Source organism: Ursus americanus, chromosome 2 (assembly GCF_024610735.1).
Source record: "Ursus americanus isolate L20-20 chromosome 2, mUrsAme1.1.p, whole genome shotgun sequence".
NCBI lineage: Eukaryota > Metazoa > Chordata > Mammalia > Carnivora > Ursidae > Ursus > Ursus americanus.
In genome coordinates this window covers 97165902-97190804 of record NC_142128.1, presented here as the reverse complement: position 1 = coordinate 97190804, position 24903 = coordinate 97165902, and the positions used below count along the sequence as shown (strand labels likewise).

Here is a 24903-nt window from a genome sequence, read left to right as displayed (position 1 = left end):
CTCCCCTGGAAAAGCCACCTGCTCCTCCCCACCCCCACCCCTGGAGCCCAGACCAGCGCCTGGCACCCAGCGGACCCGGGAGCACTGTCAACGGCCTCGGTGACCATGGAGGCAGCAAGCGCCACGGCACGGGAAAGGGCTTTAGCAAACAGCTGATCCCCGGCTTCTGCCACGCGGCCAAAGGACGACGCATCGCCAGGAGCTGGTGAGGCCCAAAGCAAACACGGCAGAGGGAATGTACTTTCTGGAAAGGCAGCTGCATCTCCTTGGATCTGCCCTCTGCTGACCACCCCGCATTCGGAAGGTGGGGAAGGCTTGGCATGCGCTTCCTACCCAGGGAAGGGTGCACACGGGCAGTCCCTTGGCTTCCCACGTCACCCCGGTGCTGCAGCTGTCCCGCCTCCAAGGGGAGCCGGACGAGGTCTAACCGGACAGATGATACTCCTGCAGCTCCGTGTCCACATCCTCCTCCAGGGGGTCGGCCTTCGGTGAGGCCCCTGCTCGACACGGGTCCGACGAGTGTGCACATGGTGCCCGCAGGGCTGCACACACCCGTCGGAAACCATCAAAAGCCGTGTTGGTCGAGGGTCCACTCCCCAGCCCTTCCCACCCCCCCATCCCCTCCCATCCCCACCCCGCCCCGTCTAACCCACAGATTCACAGAACATCCAAGATCACAGTGGGACATGATCCTCAGAGACCGTTCGATCCAACTTCCCGCCCCCTTAACCCCACTTTCCGGATGGCTCTGAGAGGTGACAGAAGTCCCAAATGGTCCCAGGGGAAGGAGCTGGGCCAAGAGCACGGGTCGAGCGTCATTTCTACCCCATCCTGTCCCATGCTGCCTGAGGTTGGGGGACCAGCCACTGCTGCCCGCGGAGGGATGGCTGCCTGTGGACCTGAGGCTAGCTGTTCTGACTGGTCAAATACCCCAAACAGTCTAGCAGATGAGGTTTCCCTACGTGACAGGGACTCCCTCCCAGGAGAACAGCCTCTCCGTTTCCCGGCTGTGCTGGGCACCACAGCCCCGGGCTGGCTTGGGGAGATTGGGGGGCGAGGGTGCGGGGGGTGTCCTCACTAAATGGATTATTTTTTCAGTTCTGGAAATGAAACATCAGGCACCTGCTCCTTCCTCATGTCTTTTATAGTGGTTGCTCCCTTCGTTTGAAATCCGAAAGCATCTGTCAAAAGGGAGGCAGGCAGGACGGCCCCCATTCTCAGCAACAGCAGCCCCGGGCCTGTTGCTTCTGCCCAGTGGCCCGCGGGCCACCCCTACAAGCACCAGCAGGCAGCTCTGCTAATGGCAAGGTCCCAACAAGGATGGAAGCGTGGGAAGCCCATCTGAGGGGCTCTGCTCCCGGGTTCTCCTCTGAGGAACATTCAGTGTCGACCCAACGGCCCCACGTGGCCTGCATCAACCCCACGGAAGGCCGGGGGACGATCCTGCTTTGTGAGGAAGAAGTGCTGTCCTCCAAAGTGCACCGCGAAGGGCTTAGCTCCTGAGACCTCGGACAGTGCCCAGCTGGACTGGTCCTGAAGAAGAGGAAGGGACCCACATGGTGGTTTCCTTCCAAGTCATGGTCCCTATTCCCCCTTCTATGCCCCCCTCCCAAAAAGTCATGGCCACACCTCTGTCTGCTTGCCTCTGGTCCCATCGCCAGGACCCACCAGGAGCCCGCGTGCTGGCGGCCGTGCCCCCGATGTCGCCCCTCCCCCGGGCGCCCCTGTGCCGGACGGTCCACCCTGAGGCCCTCATGTCTGTTCCGCAGCTAAAATGTTCCCTTCCTCGATGCTCTGCAGCTGCAGCCTCTGACTCGCGAGAGTCCTGCTGCCTCGGCGGCCCCCAAAGCCAGCCCCTGGGACAGTCCGCGCTGTGGCCAGGACCCCGGGCAACGCCTCCTCCCCGAACAGGTTGATCTTGGCTTCGGCCTCTATGACTTTGGCCAAGCTGGCCGCGTAACTGTCCAAGGACTCGTGCACTTCGGCTTTCACGTGAAGAATAGGGTTCCTGGCAGCATCTGAGGGAGAAGCAGAAAGAAGGTTCGCCGAGGGCTGGGACCAATGACTATGGGGAACATGGCTGCAGATGCTTCGGGGCCCAGGGAGCGGGCGACGCAAACCGAGAGCATGGGTTTTGTGGCCAGATTCCCTCAGCTCAAATCCCTGACGTCCCATTTCCTAGCTGGGGAGGCGTGGAGCTCACCTGACCTGCTTCCTCATCTGTGGAGAGGAGGTCACGGTGAACCCCTTCCTAGGGTTACGTACCTGCAATCGTTAAGGAATTCTTTCCGAAACGTCTAGGTCTGGCCCTAGACAAGAAAGGCTTGATAAACCCTTCCTAGTAACGATATTCAAAATTCCACGTGGAACTTCAGCTCCCTAGAGCCATACAACGTCTATGGCTGCCTCTGGCCCAACCACAAGGCCTCACGCCGGCCAGAACCTCGGGGTTGGAAGTAACATAAAGGTCCACACACCCCACCCAGGACGCCGATAGCTCACACCAACAGAGAGAGCTCACACCCAGTGCCTGATCATGACTGCCCTTGCCGCCCATCCTTCCCCTGGCATTTCGGGGGGACAGTTCAGCCCCTACCCCTCACATTTCCACCCCACGTGATGCACAGTCCCTCTATCACCCATTTCAAGGAATCTGCAGCCAGCCTCGGGCGCTGCTTCACACATGCAGAAGAGGGGAGGGACCTGTGGCCACCCCCGCCCCCTCACCTGTGCTCCTCCCTGGCTGCAGACAGGTGGCCCTCGGAACCACCGTCCCCACAAAGCAGGCCTAAAGCGGCCACACCGGCCTGTGTGGGCTGGGCGGATCGGGGTGGGAGTCACTCATGTTTGATTTCGGGGGGTGATAAGTGATAAAGCCCACGAGGATCTGCTTTGTCTCTGTCCTCTGTGACTGCCCCTCAATTGGGCTGGAGTCGGGGAGTGGGGTGGGAGAAGACATGGGACTCACTGCCCTCCTTTCCTGTCCCGGTCAGCTTCCCTGAGTCCCTGACTCCACCACACCCGAGCCCCATAGTGCTGGTGGCTGTCCTCGCGTGCTGGGACTCAGAGCAGAGAGAACCTTCCACCTGTGGGCACTCTGCATGGTCCTCTGTCCCCCTTCTGATCAGTGTGTCTGGATGGGAAACCAGACCCTATGTTCTAGAGGCCACAAGGTGCTGGGGTTGGAATCGGGGCAGGCAGGAGGCAGGTGTGGGCACCGGAGCAGAGCTCAGTCCTCTCACGGCCCTCGCATGCCCTCATCGACTCCAGGGGCAACAGATGGGCAAGGCCTGTACCGAGGCAGGAACACTTGGGGGGCCACTGCTTCCACTTCCCACGTGAGGAAGCGGAGGCTCAGAGCGGGCGAGTTCAGATCTACACCCCCACCTCACCCAGAAAGGAGAGAAACGACGGAGGAGACTTTCACCCGACCCAGCAGCTTCCCGAGGGAGGAGATGGGAATCAGGATCTGGGGGGGGGGGGTGTGTGTCCATCTAGACTTCGATAGCCCCCCTTCCCAGCCCAGATGCCGCCCGCTGCAACAGTGGCCAAGTAAGCCGGGCAGGGGCGGGAGCAAGCAGGGCGGCGGGCAAGGCCAGGAGGCCTGGGATGTTGGGGCCGGGAACAGGGCTGAGCCAAGCAATCTGCCCGGATCCCTTCCTTTCCCCCAGCGGTCCTGAAGCAGTCCGCCACACACCAACCTTTGAGCTGTTCCACTTCATCCTCAAAGGTCACGGAGCTCCTTCTCTTGGGGGGGCAGGTACAGTGGGAGGGAGGGTTGTCATCAGACGTGTAGTCCTCCAGCAGCATCACGTCTGTTCCTAAAACCAAGGCTGGGTCATGCACGCGGAACTGGCGACGCAAGGTCCTCCTCGCCGCCCCCTCCTCCACCTCTCCCGATGGCCCCTGCACCCTCTCTCCCGTGTGTTCAACCCACCCCAACAGGTGCAACGTCCTGCCTGTAGCATTTGCCCAACAAACACTGTGAGCGTCGTCTCATTTCGGGGAGATTTCGGGAGGCTGCAGCCAGAGCCCTGGGGCGGCTTCAGACACGAAACACACAGCGTGTTATCCGGACAGGCAGGGTATCCAACTAGCGTGCCTCTGAGCCAGGCCTGGGGCGGAGGGGAGGGGGCGGCAGGGCCCTATGACAAGGAGCTTCGTGTTCTGAGGATTCTTTTTACAGCCTGAATCTCCATCGTTGTTAAAATAAACATTCAAAACTTGAAAATGTAGAGTTCTTTGGGGATCAAAAAAGAACTGAAAAACGTACCCCACTAAAGAGTGGGGAAACAAAGGCAGGGAGGCTGAGATGGGACCGTGGCCCGACACTAGGGTGAATGTTGGGACCAGCGTTCTTCCATCCTGGTCTCCAGCTTTCAATCCTTCAAGGCCTTAGTGCTCAGGAAATGCGGGAGACAGGGCAGCCCCGGGGTCCTCCTGCTGCTTCAGAACAGGCTTCAAAAGCATCAGTGCTGCCCTCGCCTGAGGAAAGAACATTCCTTGGGCCGCCATCAGCATGTGGCGATTAAGCGCACGGTTGGCGCTCCACATGGACCTAGGGTCTCGGGCAGGCTGCTGATCCCTCAGCGTCTCCAAGTCTGTGACGCGGGGCTGGTAGTTAATCTACCCCACGGAGTCGCCTGGGGTGATGGGACACGTGTGGCACAGTGCCTGGCCCCCAGCAGGGGCTAAATCGGTGGCCATCGTCCCTGACAAGGACACAGCGGATAAAGGGTCGGGCTGACGCTCCCGCACGCTCCGATCCGTGTGACCCCATGGGCCAAGCTCCTTCCCCGGGCTACGATGCTGTCCCCTTACTCCTTCTGCCTGGCCACCTATTTCCTGCTCTTGGGGTTGCAACGTCACTCTCAGACAAGCTGTTCTAAGGCTCGTCCCCAAATACTCCCCAAAGGGTCTCCCCTTCCATAGCTCCCCTCCCAGTTACAGTCTTTCCATAAGGGCAGGAGTATGTGGGAAGCACGTGGGATGATGGACGGTCTTCCCCAGTCCACAGAAAGCTCCGGGCGGCCCACCACTCTATCTCTAGAACCTAGGACAGGGTCGGGCCAAATCAACGTTTGTTGAATGAATGAATGTCACACTGCTCCTGGATCCCCCTGGTTGTCTGAGAAATGGGGAAACACCCTGGGGAGGGACCCAGAGACCTTGTTTTCCTCCAAATCACACGAGGGACTTGGGGCGAGAGGGGCTGGTGTGACCAGCGGTTCAACCCAATGGCTGACAGGTGACAGAACATTCTCAGGGAATATTCTGCCTCCAGGGAAAACTGTCTGTGACAAAAGGCTGGGTCTTGGTCTCAGCCCGCGGCCTACCCCAGACTTCCACGACACAGGCAGAGGCCGGGAGAAGCAGGTCAAGGCAGGGAAGAGTGTTTACAAGCTCCCGGCAGCAGGGATGGAGCCAACCCCCCGCTGCCCTCAGCCTGGCTCGCGGGCAAAGGCTGGCCCAGGATGGAGAGCGGACGCCTCTGCCCACCTGCCTCTCACCAGGGCCTTGTGAGGCCCGCAGCAGCAAGTGGCCGGCGGGGACCGCGACAGCACAGGCAGCTGCTGGGAGGAGACGCTCCAGCCTGCAGGATCCCCTGGGGGGCAGCCCCGGGGGGGACAGGGAGCATCTGTGCTGGAGACGTGTTTCTTCAGGGAGGCCGAATTTCGCAAAGGCAGGGCCCTGGGCATGCCAGGATGGGGACGAGGGGGTGTGATCTCGGTGGCACTGCACTGATCGAGGGAGGACTCCCTCCAGTTCACAAACAGGGGAGCTCCCAGGCTTAGAAGGAGATTAAGCATCTTGCCCAAGAGAACACGGCTCCGAAAAGGCCCGTCAGACATGGACAGCCAGGCAGCCAGATGCCCGAGCCAGTCCTGGCCGTCGGTCCGACACTAGCAGTAACAACTCATGGTCCACTGTCACTTTTCAAAGGGTTTCAATGCATCGGGATCTGAGGACAACCCCGTGTGGGGGAGACACAGAACTGAAGTCCCCACGTTACACAGGAGGAAACCAAGGCACGGAAGCGCTGGTGAGGAAAGCAGCGGCCAGAAGCCCGTGCTCAGGCCACAGCCCTCCCGCCGGCTCCTGGACTGGCACCGGGGTGCGTGCCATGTGGGGGGCTTACCTGAGTCCTGGGAGCAGCTGAAGCCAGTGTCCCCCGTGCTGCTGCTGTTCCCCAGGGGCTGGCCGCCTGCCATGAGGGCCGTGAGGTGTGGGGACAGGCCCAGGTCTGAAAGGTAAAGTCGGCACGGTCAGCACAACCCAGGTCCCACCGAGGTGGCCACTGACCCTCCCTCTTTGGTTGTCCCCACCAGCCTCACCGCCGCCTGCCCTGTCCTCTCTGTCTCTTGCAAACTGGGCTCTCAACCCACTGCCGGATCGCAAGCCCCCAGCTGCCCTTTCCCCTCTTAGCCTCTTGTTCCTATACCCTGGGGTGGGGGGGTCTGCACTGCAACAGGATTCCCTGGGCCTCCCGAAGAGGAAACTCTCACAACAACACACACCAACAAGGCAGGTGGGAGGGAAAATGCGGGGTGCATGGTCTTGGGATGCGGGTGCACCGTGACCTCCTGAGATCCCACTTAAATACCAGAAAGGAATTTCCAAGAACGCAAACGGCAAAGTGGGAGAGAATGCCTGTAGGCTACAAGGTGAGGACCGGGGGCCTGACCCGGGGAGCGGAGGCCGGCAGCTGGGGAGGCCTGGGCAGAGGCCGGTTCTCACCCAGTGCCCCCAGAGCTCAGGACCTGGAGGCCCAGGAGCCTTTGCGACAGGTGGGGCTGGACAGAAAGTCTGTATAGGCAGTGGCGGGTCCCTTCCACCACTCTTTCCAGCTCAGGCTCAGGAGGATGAGGGTATAACCCGGGGGACTGGCCTCAGAGACCCTGTCACAGTTGAGGCAACACTGGATAAGCCATGGGCGCAGAGACAGGCCGCAGAGTTAACAGTGGGACCCCCACCCCTCAGCTTGCTCGACGTGGCCAGGAGAGTGAGAGCCCTCTCTGGGGCTGGTCAACCAGTCAACGTGCCTCCTGCGCCCCCACACAGGGCCTCCGACCACTCCCAGGGCCTTGCCACTAACACAGAGGACGGTCAAGGTCCCCAGACTCTCAGGGAGAGGCCTGAGCTTGAAAGAGATGAAGGAATACAAAAGAGAGAAAGAGAAGAGAAAAAAATGATTTCAGAGGAAACAATGGAGGGAACTTAAGAATTAAAAAAAAACCCAACAATTCTACATGAGTCCCCTGAGAACGCTGGGAGAATAATGACTCCATGAACAAAAGAGCTGAAGGCTCTGGAGACCCCGGAGGTCACGAGAAGGAGCTGTTGACGATTCAAACTGCAGCACGCGAGGTCAAGCCCTCTGGCCTCAGGAGAAAGGCCCGCTGCCCGGCAGACTGAATGAGCACCCACATTCTCCCCGGTCCACGCACAGGCCGGCCAGGGCCCTGTTCTTTACATTCACCCTAATCCTTCTGGGGGTGCGAGGTGATGGACAACACGCTTTCCTTCCTTCCCTGGAGCCAATGAGGAGACGGGAAGGGCAGGCTTCTCTCCCGATCACCCCTCTGTGAACTTGGGGGATCTCGCTTGTGCAGAGCACATTGGCGGAGAGGATGGGGACCACAGAAGACCCCACACGTGCTTGTCCCTGTCCTGAGCCTCGGCCTCAGCATGTGACCACATCTGGGCAAGAAGCCCAGTCTGGGGAGGGGCCCGTGGGGAACAATGCCCTGCCGACTGGGACGGCCAAGGCCGCGGTGGGTTTGGGACACGGCTCTGAGGCTGCGGTGAGGGCCAGAACATGGCCTGGTCTCCAGCAGCGCGAGAAGCTGTCGGAGCCAGACCGCTGTGGCTGGGCCGGAAGGTCTGGGAACGGTCGCCTGGAAGCCCTGCTCCGTCCTGTGTGTTTCCAGCATTTACCACTCGACAATGGGCGCAGTTACCGTGGGATCCTTCACATGAAACAATAACATATCTACTGGGTTGGGCCCAATCCAAGCCCTGTCACAAAATTAAAAAAAAAAGACCCAAAGTTGACAGGCCCCAGGGATCTGGTCAAGCTGTGCGGTTCTGAGCTGAACCAGGCTCATTGGAGTCACCGGAAGGCCTCCAGGTGGCACCAGGAAAGGAACACGCAAAAGCAGGTGGGGAAACTCAGAGGCCCCAGGGTGCCCTTCCCGCCCTCCAGCCCCAACCTCTCCAAGGGGCCCGGCAACAAGGCAGCTCTTCTGTGTGTCCGCAGCCTTCTCTCCAGGGCACTGCTAGACAGGCTCCAACCCAGTCCATCAGGTGGCAGGCATTGGTAGAGGCTGCCATCCCACGATGCCCAGGCCACCCTCCCAGCCTGCAGTGGGGTGGGCCGTGGGCTCTCCGCCCTGCCTGGGTTGGAGCACTGAGTCAGTGGTGGACGAGTTGCTGGCAGGGCAGCTTGCCCTCTCTCCTGAAGGCCCCCGATGGCCCGTAGCCACCTGTCAGCTCTGGCTCTGTGGCCTCGCCTCCCAAGACCACACGCTAGCACTCGGCTCACCTTCCAGCCCTAAAAGTCAGTGTCAACTCCAGGGCTGACCCGTCCACCATGAGGTGGCATAGCCTGACCACCTCCAGGTAGCCCAGGGCTCTCCATTCCTCGGGGAGCCCCGTGGGACTCTATCAAGACCTCATGGGCAGCAGGCGCTTTGGTGGCTCAGCGACAGGTGGCTCCTCGGGAAAACCTAAGCCTTGGCACTTCAGCTTGGGGCTAACAGAACGAGAAAACCCAGACCCACTGATCACGGTGGAAATCTGGGTAGGAAATGAACATGACAGCCTGTTTCTAAAACTCTTGGCATCCCACAGTCAGCGGGGAAGCTCCAGATATTTCTGGAATTCCTCTCGGCTCACAAGCACAGTGAGGATTCCTTGGTGCAAACTTCCCAGGCGTCCACACAAGTGGGGAGGAACAAAACTGGGACAGAGCTTGCCGTCCTCCGTGGTTCCTTCTGGAACGGATCTCACCTTCTTTCTTTTCCTATGCAAGCTCCCGTGCTGGGGCAGTCTCAGAGGCTCAGGGAGGGGGCCCAGACGCGGATTTTGGTTCTGCAGTCTGGGCGGATCCAAGCCAGGCCCACGGGGGCGTCCGAGGAGGGTCTGCCTGGCGGGGCTCAGCCAGACGGACCAGGCCCAGAAGGGCGCGGGCATTCCGGGTGTGAGCGGGGCACACAGGGGCGCGGCGGGAGGGGGCACCCTGCGCGCTGCTCTTCCCAAGCTTCACCGACGCTGCCGGGCGCCTCCTGCCACCCGCCGCAGCTCCCGGCCTTGGGCCCCCACAGTCTTCAACCCAAAAGCATCAGGCAAGACTCCTTCCCCTCGGCGAGGAGACCACCGCTGCCTTGGACTCGCCAGCCAAACCAGCGCTGGTGTTTCCCGCCCCTTCTCCTGGCCCCACGACCTCGACCTCGACCTCTGCCAGTGTCATCACAGGTGATCTGCGTGGAAAATCCCGGCCAAAAGCAGATGTTTCTTTCTGTGCTAACTACCCTCTCCTCCTGCGTTCTCCTTCCTCGTTCTTTTTCTTTCCCCGTTCCCAACATCCATGGAATATAAAGCAGGTCCTATTTTTTTTTGTCTAGAAGACAGGTGATTTTACAAAATGTGAATAAGTTAGTGAGGGAAACGAAACCAGACCCTGAATGCTGTCCTGGCTCACAAGTCATCCTTGGAAACACAGACTGGCCAGGAGCAGAGGGGGGCACTTCAGTGGTTAAAATCCGGGGTACGGAGAGATTGTTTTTCTCCTCTGGTCAAAATAAAAAGTCCCTCTCTTGATCTCAGGGTCGTGAGTTCAAGCCCCACCTTGGGCACGGAGCCTACTTAAAAAAAAAGTCCCTGACTTCCTTCCTCTCTCGAGAAGTCACACTCCATCAGCCCGCGCAATAAACCAGGGATGTGGGCTTGTTACTGCCTCACACAGCAGCTCTCCGGTCGCCACTGAGCATTCACAGTAACAGCTATTGCTTTCCACCCTCTTGAGAGGGAAGATAGAAGACCTCTCTAAACTATCATCTGAACCAGCTTTTTCCAGTTGATCTAAGTGCCTTCAAGCCTCTCTTCCAATATGTCCTCCAGGTGATAATCGCCCTCAGACACGACCGAAAGATCCAGCTCCTTCCCCACTAGACTGACACAGTACTAACCGCTGGAGGCAAGATCCGCCAATGCGTGCTCCAAACCCTGGGTGGAGGCTGCAGGACAGAGAGGGTTTGCGCAGCCTCCAAGGATCCCCCCAGCGTGGAATTAACTACAGTGGAAACTACAGTGACTTTACAGGGGAGAACCCGACAGATGCCCCTGAACCGTATGGACCGAACGTGTCCCCCCGGAGTTCATACGCCCTAACCCCCGACGTGATGGCATCTGGCAACAGGGCCTTGAGGAGGTAATCAGGAGTGGATGAGGTCAGAGGGTAGAGTCCTCATGAGAAGAGACCACAGGGCTTGCTTCGTCCTGTCTCCCCACATCCCCGCCACGTGAGCCCACAGCAAGAAGGCAGCCAGAGAGAGCTGTCACCGGACCCCAGCCGTGTGGCACCCTGACCTCCGACTTCCAGCCGCCGGAACTGCGGGAACGCCGTGTCTGGGGTGGGAGCCCTAGTCTGTGCTATTCTGCGACAGCAGCCTGAGCTGAGACACCGGGCGTCAAGGCAACATGAACGAGCAATAAGACATACGTGGCCCTGGCGTGACCGCTACAGAGAACTCAGCACCCCCGTGGCCTTCCTGCCCACAGCGGACGACCTCACTCGACCCCCGAGAACGCCTCGGCGTAACGCACACGGAGGGGCCTTCTACGAAATCCCTGGCCAGCCCTCGCCCGGAGCGTTATGGTCATGGAAGCCGAGGGAAGAACGAGGACTTGTCAAAGCTCGAACAAGACAAAAGGAGCCGTGACGGGATCCTGAACTGGACCCTGGCACAGAAAAGGCACAGGAGCAGGACGGTGGGTGAAATCCGAATCCAGGGCAGAGTTAACAGCACGGCACTGATGTGAATGTCTTCATTTTGGTAACTGCTATCGTTTGGCCAGATGTTAACACCAGGAGAAGCAGGGAGGATGGGATTCTCTGTACCCGTTTCCCAGCTCCTCTCCAAGTCTAAAATTATTTCAAAATAAAAAAGGGGTTAAAAAAAAAATCTATCCCTGTCTAGAGTAATTCCTCTGGGTCTCACCAAAGGGAAAAGGATTGTCTCCAGAAACTTGTTAGCTCCCAAATCAATGACCAGATGGAGGAGTGGCTTTACACACAGGAGACAGTGACATTTCAAGGTCGGGGGGTTGGGGGGTTAGGGGCCTGGGGTTTGACGCTGCCGCATCGTGAGTTACCGGCGACAGTGTGAGGAAGTGGCCGACCAGCAAGAAAGGGCCGAGGAGGAGCGTGTTCGGGGCCGGGCAGCGGAGGCCGGCGGGAGGGGTGCAGGTGGTATGTGCTTTACACAACGCCGAGCAGCAAGGACCGGCCAGGAGTACAGGAGAGCCTGGGCCAGCGCCTGGCTTCTGTTGCTGGTAGAAAGAACGCCCGCAGGCCGTGGCTGGGCTAACAGAACGGATTTCTGAACTCTGGTGGCCCCTGTCTTGAGCTGCTGAGCTTGCGAAAGGGGCCTGGGAAGGACAGGGGACACTCCGGGATGTTGCTTCCCGGAGGGACACCTGGGCTCGGAGCCTCTGGGAGCTCACCCATCAACATGTCAGAGCGCCTGAGAGGACCACAGGCTATTCCCGCCTGGGGTGGGCCTCCCTTTCCCAGCAGGTCCCCAAGTTACCTGTGATCCTGTTGGAAATGCTGAAGAGCCTGGACGTCCTCTGCCGCTGCACGAACGGCTCCCGGTAGTACCGATCCCCAAAGCACATGCCCAGCAGCTCCTTGCGGACCGTCTTGTTCCAGAGCCCATAGATCAGGGGGTGGCAGATGGCGCTGGTAAAGGACAGCCACGTGGCCCAGGTCTCCAGGGTCGGGGAGACGTAGTTCTTCCCCCAGAGGGCCTCGGAGGTGATGACGACCATGTAGGGGCCCCAGGTGACCGTGAAGGCGCCGAGGACCACCAGGATGGTGACGAGGGCTTTGCACTGGTTGGCCGAGTAGACCACGCCCTGAAAGGCGTTCCTCCTGCTGCCGGAGGAGGACGTGGAGGTGCTGGAGTTCTTCCTCCCGTTCCTCTGGGCGTCCTCCTCCACGATGACCACGGTGCCGCAGTGCACCTTGCGTGCCTTGACCCTGGCCACACGGAAGATGAAGCCGTAGCACACCAGCATGACCAGAAAGGGGAACAGGGCACACCAGATCTGCCAGAAGGCGGTGTAGCCAGGCTCCCGGTGCCACGCGGCCACGCACATCCACTTGAACTCGTCAAACTCCACCGACGACCAGCCGAACAGAGGTGGCAGGCAGCCGATGAGGGAGTGAAGCCAGATGTAGACAAGCGCCATCACAGCTCGGTTCCCCGTGATCTTCATGGGGTACACCATGGGGTACAGGACAGCGTAGTAGCTAGAGAAAGGGTGGAGAGAGACGAGAGAGAGGGGTCAAAAGAGGGAAAAGATACCAGAACGGGCACCCGGTGCTCTCCAATGTCGGGAGCTTTGCTGCATTTCTCCATCCCATCCAGTCGTGGGGCGAGTGCTCCTAAAAGTAGCTCCTTCCCCCAACTGGTCCCCCACAAGTCACAGACTGTGCCATGTTACACAGCTTTGTGGGACCCTTCTTCCATCAAGAGCTGGATGCCAGAATGAACCCAGAGCTCTGGTGGTCCTGTTTCCAAGTCACCAATGCCAGAGCCCAACCAGGTTCAGAGCTGGGGCTCGTCCTCACACATCTACAGAAGTTTGGAGGGACCCCCATCGAGCCAGACCATTTCTGTGTTGCTGGCATTAATCCGCTCAGATCAGTTTTCAGAGGGTCATTAAAACCAGAATCATGCGGGCGCCTGGGTGGCTCAGTCAGTTAAGCGTCTGCCTTCGGCTCAGGTCATGATCTCGGGGTCCTGGGATCGAGTCCCACATCGGGCTCCCTGCTCAGCGGGGAGTCTGCTTCTCCCTCTCCTGCCGCTCCGCCTGCTTGTGCTCGCTCTCTCTCCCTGACAAGTAAATAAAAATCTTAAAAAACAAACAGAATAACATCAAAGGCCTACGGGGTTCACTCATTCAAGAATATTACTGAAGGCTACTGGGCTAAGCACTGTGCTGTGTACCAGAAGGGCAGTGAGGAGAGGCAGGGGCAGAGGGACGATAAGAAGAGCGTGAGAGTCTGGAATAGTAAGAGCTACATGTCGTCCTCACAACAGCTGCTTGAAGCGGATTTATCATTATCCTCGGTTTACAGATGAGGACCCTACAGCAGAGAAAGTATAGGTCGCCTGCCCAAGATGAGGGGAAGAAACGAGACATACACGCAGTCCCGATGCACATGCCAGCTGGGGCGCACATGGCTGGGGTGTGGGCTCCCTCGGCCTGTGCGGAGAACGGAGGCCTGGAGGCTCGACAGCCTGGCGGGCACCTGTTCCAGATGGCGGGACCAGAGCAGCAGGAGACCGCACACAGACCCTGGTCTTAAAGATCAGAGGCGCTGGCCCAGGAGTGAGTAGGGGGAAGGCAGCTTTGGGGGCCTGGAGAGGGGGGCCAGCACCTGCCCTGTGGGGGAACTGCCCGGAGCACCACTGAAGCTGGAGATGAGAGGCCAGGAGCCAGGGGCCAGGGCATGCGAGGCCCTGCAGGCCTGACCCTGGAACTGGAAAGGGTGAGAGGATGTGGATCACGGTGTCGGAAGTAAACCAGCACCCTCGCCACCCAGACGTTTTATCCAAAAGAAATGCTGTTTAATGAATAATAGGGTTTCCCCAGGAGGGCAGTGTGTGCGAAAGCCGGGGTGGCCACACAGACGCTGCCGGGTACACGCAGAATGTGAGAAAACGGCCGTGGCTACAAGGGTCACACCTCTCCCGTGAAGCCTCCTCCCCACTGGGGCCATCCTGAGTCACCCCTGGGCACCAGTGGCTCAGGGCCAGGGGCCACAGCCTGAACTGCCACCTGCCACGCCTCTCCCTTGTGACGGGCCTTCCTAACCCGAGGTCAGCCTGGGGCTGCTGGTGTTGGGCTACGGGCTCCAGCCAAGACGGAGCCTGGAAAGGCAGCATTTCGGGTGTGGGATCTGAAGAGGCCACAGGGATCCCGGCACGGATGTCGGCTTCACTGCTCCCGGCCTGGGCTAAGACGATCGGTGTTATGCTGATCCCTGGGTTTGCACCGGGCAACGTCCTGCGGCCTTTGGAGCTGGAATGCCCGGGCTCAGACGGTGGTTCTGCTGCCCACGAGCTGTGTGACCTCGGGTAGCTGATTCAACCTCTCAGAGCTTCAGCTCCCCCATCGTGGGAATCTCAGAAGCCCTGCCACAGGTCTGCTCCAAGGACTCAGCTGGTTAGACTGAGGGCAGGCGCGCTCCAGCCCTCACGTGGCAGTGGGGACAGAGCCTGCCCTCTGCCTGTCCATCCACCTTTCCCCCTTCCTTCCTGAAAATGGGAGCCCAGACTGTTCCCAGCTGCTACGACTGAAAGGGGACAGTGGGCCCTTCTGAGTCCCAAGAGATGAACCAGGCCACTCTGGTGGTCTCCTACCTCTTGCCAGGTGATGGCAGAGACATCGACCTGTGTGGCATCATCCCAGCGAACGTCATGTGAGGGCGTATGCTAGGGTGGGATGCAGGGGCGCCAGGGACGTTCCCTTCACTTTTAAAAAGAAACAAAGCAGAGATTTCTACTTTTCTTTTCTTTTCTTCCTTTTTTTTTTTTTTTTTTGAGATTTAATTATTTGAGAGAGAGAGCACGTGTGTGGGGGGGGCAGAGGGAGAGAATCTCAAGGAGACTCCCTGCTGAGAAAGGAGACTGAGTAGGGGGGGAGGGGGGGGCGGGGGAGGGATCCAAGACCTATGAGATCATGACCTGAGCCGAAACCAAGACTGAGACACTCAACTGACTGAGCCACCCAGGGGCCCCACATTTCTACTTTTCTCTGCCCTTTTAAAAACCGTGCAGGCCCTCTGACATTGAGACAGCTCTGGGGCCAGAGCACGTCCGGCTGTGGGAAGCCAGGCCTGGGGAACGTTACCTGTCCCAAGCTCCTCTGACCCACCCTGCTCCGGCAGTTGTAAAAATAATTACAATAAGCTGTCCTCGGCAACATATCCTTCTGGCTATTCTTAACACCCAGTTGTTACTATTATTTTATGGCAAGACTTCTTTATTCTAACAAATGGTACTTGTCTCACCACTAAGTTTCTGGCCATGAGCAATTCCAGTGGGACGTGACCGTAATCTCTCCCGGCTGGGCCCCGAGTCCCCCCAGGATGCTGGGGCCGGGGGCTGGCTCCCAAGGGGTCTGTCTCCCGGAGTCAGAAGGGACCCCCCCATGGGCCAGGGTGCTGCCTGTTTATATCCATACCCTCCAACCACTACTCTGGTTTTAGGGTTTGTTTTCATGTTTTATACAATTCATACACAATGAAATGCACAAATCTACAGCTCTATGAAGATATAGAACATTCCCGCATCTTCAGACCAAAAAAAATATGGATTTCGTAGATTTGAAACTTCATTTCTTTCAACTTAGCCTCATTTAGGCCTAGTTGCAAGTTCAAAGGAAAATACAGGACGAAAGCAACTCCCTGCTCCCCTGCGGGTCATCAGAGGCCAAAACAGTGGGCTTTCTTTGTCTTCTAGGCTCCTAACTGGCTTCCGAAGCTCTCAGTCTTTTCCAGCAACTAATTTTTACACGTGAGCCCGAGCACGACGCCCAGTTCCAAGAGGCTCTCACCATGTCGTGTGTAACTGAGAAGTCGTTACGCACCCGGGGCTCTAAGGCCGAGCTCTCGGGCCTCGGGACCCAGCCCTCCACCACCGTCTGTTTCGGTAAGACCACTGCACTGCGGACACAAACAGAGCCCAAGCCAATGACAGCTACCTCGGGGAGAACATGTCAACTTAGGCCAAACAGTCTCCTAAAAGCACGAGTGACTTCCGTCACCACCACTGGCCATCCCACAGTTCCAGCTACATTCATGTATTAAAGACTATTTTGGGAGCTGGGGTTTCATCCATCGCAGTGCGAACTGAAAATGGGAGCTGCTTGTAGGCTGAGCTAGAAGTCCCCACGTCACAGACTTAGTCGTGGCATACCCCTTCCCAGGCCCAGTGACAGACCCACCTGGGCCTACGTCCACGTGGCTGGTTCAGGACACTGACATTTCCACTGAATTCTGCTCCGGGCCGCTATGCTTTTGACACTGTGAGTTTGCTCTCTTTTCATGCGGCTAAAGGACGAACGCTTTGGGCTCACCTGCCAACTCAGTTTGATGCGTTTCTTTAGCGGGGCTCCTCAGCTGGGGATGATGGGTCTCCCTGGGACATGGGGCAGTGTCTGGAACATTCTGGGTGGTCCCAACCGGGGAGGCGCTGCCGGCATCCGGGGGGGCAAAGCCAGGGCTGCTGCTAGACTTCCTGCAGTGCCCAGAACGGCCCCCTATGGCGAGTGTTCCCCGGTCCAAGATGTTAACACTGCCAGGCTGAGAAACCCCGAGCTCAACAAACCGCGTGCTGGACCTGACTGGTGGCTCACTCTGCGGTCTTTGGAGGTGATTCAGAGTCCAGCCTTCACCTCCTCAGAACTGGACGAGCTACCTACCAGCCGTTGGGCTGGGGCGAGTTCAGAGCCTCGCTTTGCTCATCTGCAGAATGGGGGCCAGCCGAGCGGTTGCAAGGCTCAGCGGGGATGAATGGTTATTAACGGCACAGTGCGGTGCCTGGAACCCCCTTTGGGAAGGTCAGGACCAGTGCCCTAGGTTTTCTCTGCTTCCGCTTGCTTAGAAATGTGCCCATCTCTTCCTCCAAGTCCCGTTCTCTCTGTTCCTCCTCTCTCATGTTTTACTGCTTTTTCCTCTTCTTCTCTCTCCCTCCTGACCCCTCCACATCTCTCCCTCCCTCGCTTTCTCACATGTGCACGTGCACACACACACACACACACACACACACACACACACTTGCATCTCTAGGTTTCCAACAGACTAGGGCAAATCTGTGACCTCTGAAATGACCAAGATTGAGTAACATTAACTCACTGAGACTCAGCGGGCAGAAGGAGCATATAAACAGGGCACTTAAATGAACAGGATCAAGTTAACTGGTCCAGTCAATCTGCATCTTTAAGCCACACGAATGACCAATAATAAAAAAATCAACCGCGTCTGCCCTGAAGTTATTTGAAAACACCGAGGTTTACGGCAGTCGCCACACTGTAATCTCAAGGATCTGGCGGCGACACTGGCTCCGCCTTGGGCTTGCAGGGGGGACTCACCAGAGATAACCAGATAACCAGGCCCTGACTACCCATCCCTGCTGGGAGGCAGAGGTCCCTTCTCCACTCCTGGCTGTGTCATGAGGAGGGACTGGCTGCGGGGCCTGTGGTGTGGGGATCAGAGTCTGGTGGGACAAGCATGCTGCCACGTGTCATGGTGTCACCCCGTCTCCAGCCATGCCCCCCGGTCTCCAGCTGCGAGGGACACACCTCCCCCGCTCCACTGCCAAGCACGTCCCCGTGTCCCCTCTCTCTGCTCTGCGGCCTGGCAGCACCTCAAACACAGTGGCGACCCACGTAGTCTGTGATCTGAACATGATCTGATCTCACATCCGTGTCCCCTACGCCGAGCTCCTCCACACGTCTGTTCATCTCACCCAGTGGTGTGTTCCCAGCCCAACCGCTGTGCCAGGCCCGTGTCGGGGGCCCAGGAACTGTTTATCACAGAACTGGAGGCCGGTCCCTCAGCCGCAGGGGCCTTTGCACCGCTCACCCCCCGTCCTACTTGCTGTTCTGACTCATTAGTTCAAATGCCCCCTTTCCCGGGAGCACGCCCGGCCTACCGCCCAAAGCAGGAGCTGTGCCCGTGGCTATTTCTGCTTTGTGTTCGCCCCCACACTCACCTGCCAGCCTCTGCCTCCCACCTGGAAATTCCTGGTGGGCAAGGTCTGCGTCCTGCCCACACCTGCCTCCTGCCACCTTGAGGACTCCGCTCAGAGCCTTCCCCAGGGGCGCCGGCCAACAAGCACCCCAGTGGGAACGAAGAAGCTGCCAGAAGAGGTCAGCCATGTCTGGGAAGGTGCGCTCTGACAGCATGACTGGAGGACCTGTCAAGCTTGCTGGAAGCCTGACGGTCAAGCGACCAGCGGACAGCCCCCTAGAGCCGCCCAGCCACGCGGGCCCAGGGTCCCAAGCATCAGGCTAGATCGGACCCCGTGAGAGGCACTGAAAACTAATCCCCCCACTCTGCTCTCGCCGTGTGCCCTCACTGTGTGCCCCAAAGGACCCAGGGCCCAGGAAGGGACACTCAAAGATCAGCCATTTTTTAAAAATACAGACATTAGAACAGTGAGATCTCATGCCTCCCCACTGCCAACAGAGTTTCAAATATTTTCTTAATGTTATATAATCAGTCTTGATGGGATGCTGACAAATGGCTACTAGAGTCAAAATCTGTTCAATCTTCTGAGAAACCACCTGCCTTCGATACACGAAGAATCTTGGAAGTGTGTTTACTCTTCCCCAAAATACCATTCCACAGCACACACGTTCCTCAAAACTGCTGTATATAACAGTAAGCCAGGAAGGGACTGTAAAAGTAAATTCTCCTACATCCATGACGGAATACCATGGAACCATTAAAAATCACGTTCTGAAAGGGCATCTGACACTTGCAGGTGGGAGACAACGCCCGTCCTCACTTGTTAAGTGAAAGAGCAGGTCACTCGTGCCATAAAACCTGTTTAAAAATGTACCGTATGGAACCAAACCTTACTAGAGGCAAATACACTAAACCTGAAACAGTGATTGCTTCTGATTGGTGGGATTATGGATATTTATTTTATTCGTTACATTTTTCTGTATCATTTTCATTGTTGGAGAAAAAGAGATATTTAGAGAGGCCAACGGATTAGTTCCGACCAATTGCTTCCTTCATTCTGCGTTCCCCACAGCCGCGGAGAGCCGACAGCGTCCGGCCTTGGGCCTAGCGGAGACCTGTGTTCTGGAAGCACCATCCGGCTACCACTCATCAGCTGAACAGCGGATGGTCCCGAGGGAGCCCAGGGGCCGTGTCCCCCAGGGACAAGAACCCTGGCTAGCCTCCCCTGTGTCTTCCCTGACTCCACTGCTGGCCTCCTCCCCAACCTGCAAGCTCCACCTACTCTCTCCCTCGGAAGTCGAACCCTTGCCGTGCTGAATGGAGTGACTACCAGCCAAATCCTACTAAGCATGAGGAGTATGGGGGCCCCACCCACCTGCCACACAGCAGGCAGCCCCTTGGGAAACCCTGGACCTAATATCTCTGACACAACTTTCCCCAGCTGCTGCTTCTCCTCTATAAAGTGTGCATTAGAGGTTTCGAGAACTTTTTTTTTTTTAAAGCATTGGCGTCTCTTTTAAAAAATAAAACTCACTGCAATTAAATCAGAGGTGTTCTGGTTGAAAGAGGGGATGGAGGAAAAGGCAGAACTCTGCTTTCTCACCCTCCCCAGCAGAAACCCCTGACATCCTCCCCGGGCACTGAGACGGTGTGGAAGTCACCGGACCAGACGATCTCTCGGGGTCCCCCTCGGCCCGCTATTCCGTAATTCCTCCATCGTCCGGGGCGGGCTTACCGGTCGACGGCGATGACCCCGAGCGTGAGCATGCTGGCCGAGCTGATCAGCAGGTACAGCAGGGCGGAGAAGTTGCACCAGACCACGCCGAAGACCCATTCCCTCCGAATGGAGCTGGTCGCCACGAAGGGCAGGACCAGCACGGACAGCAGGAGGTTGGACAGGGTCAGGCTGAAGACGAACTTGTTGCTGAGGGTGAGGAGGTAGGACTTCTTGTACAAGGTGACCACGATGACCAGGTTGCCCAGGCAGACAAAAATGGTGATGATGATGATGGTGATGAAGTCGGTGATGACGGCGCCCCCTTCGTCACCCTCCTGGTCCGTGAGGTTGCTCAGCTCCTTCCTGTGGCCGAGGGAGGAGTTGAGGCTCATGGTCAGGGCGCCTCGGCGTGCGGTGGGCAGAGCATGCCGGACGACTGGAAAAAGAAGGGGAGACCGGCGGACGGGGAAAGACTCGTCAGATCCCATCCTCTGCACTTGACGCAAGAGCCGCAGACGCCCCAGGGCCCCCGTCAGTCCCGAGACTCTTGGCCCGGCTTCCCCCCTCAAGCTCCACGAAAGCGGCCTGTTTTCTACAACCCGCTTTGTGTGTGACTCCCTGTGTCTCCTTGGACGGGTGTTCCTCCAGTCTAACCCAACCCGTTCGCGTGCCCCGGGGCCAGTGGCGGGAAAGCTTTGATGTACGGAGGAAGCACCTGGAGCTGATTCTTGGGCCCCGCCCTGGAGATGCTGGTGCCGGGGATCAGAGGCCCAGCCGAGGAACCTGCATTTTAAACAAGCAGGGGGCAGGTGGGCTGTGCTGCTCTGGGGAGTCCCTGAACCAGCGGTGGCAGCCGCGCCTGGAGCCCCAGAGCTGGAGAAGTTCAAGCACACGGCTGACTTCCTGGACCAGAATCTGCATTTTAATCGCTTCCCCAGCTGATGCGCGTAGCCGGTAAAATTCGACAGTAAGCTTAGCGTAGGAACTATTCTGAGGTCCCCGAGCAGGGCTTCAACGAGTACAATTCGCAGTGAGGCATCATCCCCGCTCTCGCCGGCCGTGGGGAAGGCCGGCAAGGACCCGAGCACTGAGTACTAATAGGTCCGTGCAGGCGCGGGTGGAGGTCTTGGCCCCCAGGCACCCACCCTTCCCGGCAAGGCGCAGTCCCTGCTCCCCGGCCGCTGGCTCGGGATCTTGGCTAACCCTGCAGGCTAACATCTTAACATTAAATCCTACAGAGGCGCGTTTCTCCAAACATTTCATCTACTTTAACCAGCCCAAAGAATCCCACAGACACTTCCCCCACCTGCTCGTTTCCAACAAACAGAAGACACCAGAAAGAAGGAAAGCTTTCCTTCCACGAGCCAGATGACAGGAACCCTGCTGCCTAAACTGCCCCCCCCCACAGCCACGGAGCCTTCCCCACGCCCCCCTGGTTGACCTGCCACCGCTACCCAAACACCTTTGGCCACAGGAAGCTGGTGGGTTGAGGGGCAGTCCCGAGTGCTGGTGAGAAGGCTGCCCTTTCGCATGAGCCTGTCCGCTGGGGGTCCTCACCGCAGACCGAGACCCACTAGCCTTAGCAGCACCGAATAATCCTAACCCCTCCTCCACTTGACAGCCTTTAAATGCTTCACAAATGACTTGCTTTCCCTTCTCCAGATTTAATCTCCCGAGGTCCTGATACGACTTCCAGACTCTTCATTAATCAGACTCCCTGGTTTGGACTTGTTCGCGGACAACTATGACCTTCTTAATTTGTGGTCCCCAAAACTGAATGTACCATTCTGGATGTGGACTGGTAAGTGTTGAGCACAAGGGGGCAATTTTCTCCATCATCACGACAATCTCCTCCCACTATTCACTCTAAGAACGCATTTTCTTTCAGCAACCGTATCATCCTGTTGGGCTTCACTGCGTGGTCAGCTAAAACCCAAAGCTTATACACATATGAATTTCTGTGAAGGCAGATGTCCCAAGTCTAGAACTTATGGCATTAACATGTTTAAGCCTAAATACGACACATTATTTCTACTAAATTTTATTTAGTGTACTTTGGCCCATATTTCCAGGCTGCTGAAATATTCTGAATTTTTATTCAGTAATGCAATATGTTAGTTACTCCGGCTCTGTGCGATGAATATACTTTATTAGGTGTGCCTTCCTGTCTGAGTCTTTGTAAGGTTATTTCTGGGTTTTGTCTTTATTTTGTGAGTTCTGAATTTTGTTAATTCTTATAAGTAAACTACTGGGGTGCCTGGGTGGCTCAGTCGGTTAAGCGTCCGCTTTGGCTCAGGTCATGATCCCAGGGTCCTGGGATCGAGCCCCACATCGGGCTCCAGCCCCACACTGGGCTCCCTTCTCAGCAGGGGAGTCTGCTTGTCCCTCTCCCTCTCTCTGCTCGTGCTCTCTCTCTTACTCTCTCTTTCTCTCAAATAAATAAAATCTTTAAAAAAAAACTCTTATAAGTAAATTATTAATTGGTGTCTCAAAATAAAGGTCCTACATGAGCATATTATTAACTGCGCAAGTGAGAACATGGTGGAAAAGAAAACAGACTTTGCGTCATTAGACAAATGACAAAACAGGAGAAAGTATTCACAACTTATGTCTCAGAGAAAGGACTAATCATTCTAATTTATAAATAATTCCAAAACATTAGAAAAGGTGAAAAAAACAGAAAAGTGAACAAAAATATATAAACGGAAAAAAAATGTAGCTATATGAGGACATCGATGTTAACTAACCTTATTGTGGTCATTTCACAGTATACACATCCGTCCAACCACCCCTTAAACTTACACGATGTTATGGGTCGATTCGCATCTCAATAAAACCAGGCACAAAAAGTCGTGAACAGTTCATAGCACAGGATACGCCAACTGGACTTAAACATATGAAAAGATGCCCAATGTCAATGAAAGTAAGAGAAATGCCCACAAAACTACATGAGATACCATTTCTTCCCTTTCCCACCACTACACACTCAAGCGTTGCATCACTCTCTGTGGGTGAGGCTGTGGGGAAACAGGCATTCTCTCTCCTGCCCGCCGCACTCGCGCTCCAAATGTGAAAAGGGAAAAGCCCTGTGGAGGGGGGTTTGGCAATATCTAACAAAGCCCCACGTGCATGGACCCTTGGACCCAGCAATTCTATTTCTAGGATCTGCCTGAAGATATAAGTTCATGCTACGAAACCACAGATGCACAAAGTTATCTCGTTCATTAAGTCACTAGTTGTAAAAAAACAAAAAATTGGAAAAATGTGAGAAAGGGAAAATAAGAATCCATCTGCATATAAATATGCACAAATACATGCTTACTTATGCAAAAAGAAAAACAGGAAAGATAACGAGAAATTAAGATAGTGACGGAAGTAAAATTTCTCTATTTTTTTTACAGTTTTGACTTTTGAACCTTGTAAATATTTTACATACTAAAAAATTTTAAATACAAATGGATGCAAAAGGTAAACAAAATCCTTGCAAACATAAAAAAAAAACAAGCCTAAGTGTGTATTCAATTGATAACATAACCATACGGAACAAAAAGTTATATCAAGTAGCTTTTAAAATACAGTATTTTGGGGCGCCTGGGTGGCACAGCAGTTGAGCGTCTGCCTTCGGCTCAGGGCGTGATCCCAGCGACCTGGGATCGAGCCCCACATCAGGCTCTCCTGCTGTGAGCCTGCTTCTTCCTCTCCCACTCCCCCTGCTTGTGTTCCCTCTCTCGCTGGCTGTCTCTATCTCTGTCGAATAAATAAATAAAATCTTTAAAAAAAAAAAAAAGAGTAAAATACAGTATTTTGACTGCGAATCATTAATGGTATATATTCTGTGGTTTACTTAGTAGGCTTGATGTTGTTAACGGTGTTGTAATTTTACAACTATTTTGAGTGTAGAGCAAGTGAGCCTTTATGGAGAAAGGAGGCACGGATTACAGAGCAGGGAAAGGAGAGGAAGGACCCTGTGGTGTTAGTTTGGCTACTGGAGGCATCAGTGTGAATGCCCTACTCAAATATACAGAATCGGGTCCAAGGAAAAGCCCCGGAATGCAATCAGAAAGATTAAGAAAGTGAAGTTCTAGAATAAAAGGCAAATGAGAGAACGAATAGGAAGTCCTTATTCTTCAAGCAAAGCAAAGTGTTTTTCACTTACCAAGGGAATCATACCTGGCAAGATAGACTCAGCCGATGTGACCATCTTTCCCTCTCCAAATTCACTGAAATGCTGCATTAAATATGACCCAAGGTTTTAAAAAGAAAAAAAGGGGGGCGCCTGGGTGGCTCAGACGGTTTAGCATCTGCCTTCGGAGTCCCACATCGAGCCCCACATCGAGCCCCACCTTGGGGTCCCTGCTCGACGGGGAGCCTGCTTCTCTCTCTGCCTGCTGCTCCCCCTGCCTGGGCTCTCGCTCTCTCGATAAATAAATAAATAAATAAATAAATAAATAAATAAATAAAATCTTTAAAAAGAAAAAAAAGAAAAAGAAAAGCCAAGAAAGAGAAATCCATAGGTACCAGAAACAAGAGACAATTCAAAGCCAGAGCTATAACCCCACCCCTGTGGCCAGAGAGAATTAGACATAGTTCAAGAACCCGAGGGCTGAGGTTTTTTATGCGGGAGGGGCACTTTGAGCTGCCCAGGCAGAGAACTGGAACCAATACCCTGCAGAAACAGTGGGTTCCAGAACGGCTGCCTCCGCCATGACAAAGGGAGTAGAAATCTCCTCCCACTGGCAAAGGGAAGCGTCAAAAACACGGTCATTTACCGGAGGCTCTGGGTGGATCATGCAACACTTTCTTCCATGAGAAATCAAACATTGAGTCATGCGCCGTGCTGACGTGGGTACCAAATCCATCCATCTGCGTGGGGCAGAAATCCAAAGTAATAAATTCATGTAAAAATTAATGCTGACAAAAAGTAAATATAAAATGGCTCTGTAGGGAATTTCCACATTCACAGAACACTCAATGAAAGTGAGTGCACAGCATTCACGGGGAGGGAGAGTCAACGAAACAAAAAGCATAACTGACATTCCAAGAACTTAAATTAATAGAAAAAGATGAATGAAACTATAAAATAACTACTACTGGAAGCTTTAAAAAGAAAAGGGGTAAGAACCATAACGACAGAACAAGACGTCACGAAAAAAGAGCAAGCAACTATGAAAAAGAATCCAATAGAAATCTAGAGATT

General features: G+C 55.8%; 1 protein-coding gene across 6 annotated transcripts in view; it reads right to left on the bottom strand.

The window, feature by feature from the left end:
- Positions 1-1125: 1125 nt before the first annotated feature.
- Positions 1126-24903, bottom strand: part of GPR161 (G protein-coupled receptor 161) — a 46660-nt gene continuing 22882 nt past the window's right edge. For 3 of the 6 annotated variants that reach the window (XM_087859063.1, XM_045797450.2, XM_087859062.1), the window contains exons 3-7: positions 19725-20142; positions 11814-12538; positions 6140-6244; positions 3702-3821; positions 1126-2018 (exon numbers count right to left, since the gene is read on the bottom strand). In XM_087859063.1, the coding sequence (XP_087715189.1) occupies positions 1753-2018; positions 3702-3821; positions 6140-6244; positions 11814-12538; positions 19725-20142 (1634 nt within the window). In that variant the 3' untranslated portion in view covers positions 1126-1752. Of the gene's footprint in view, positions 2019-3701; positions 3822-6139; positions 6245-11813; positions 12539-19724; positions 20143-22508; positions 22594-23876; positions 24570-24903 lie in introns of all 6 variants that reach the window. The other 3 variants (XM_087859065.1, XM_045797451.2, XM_045797455.2) reach the window with 3 other exon arrangements.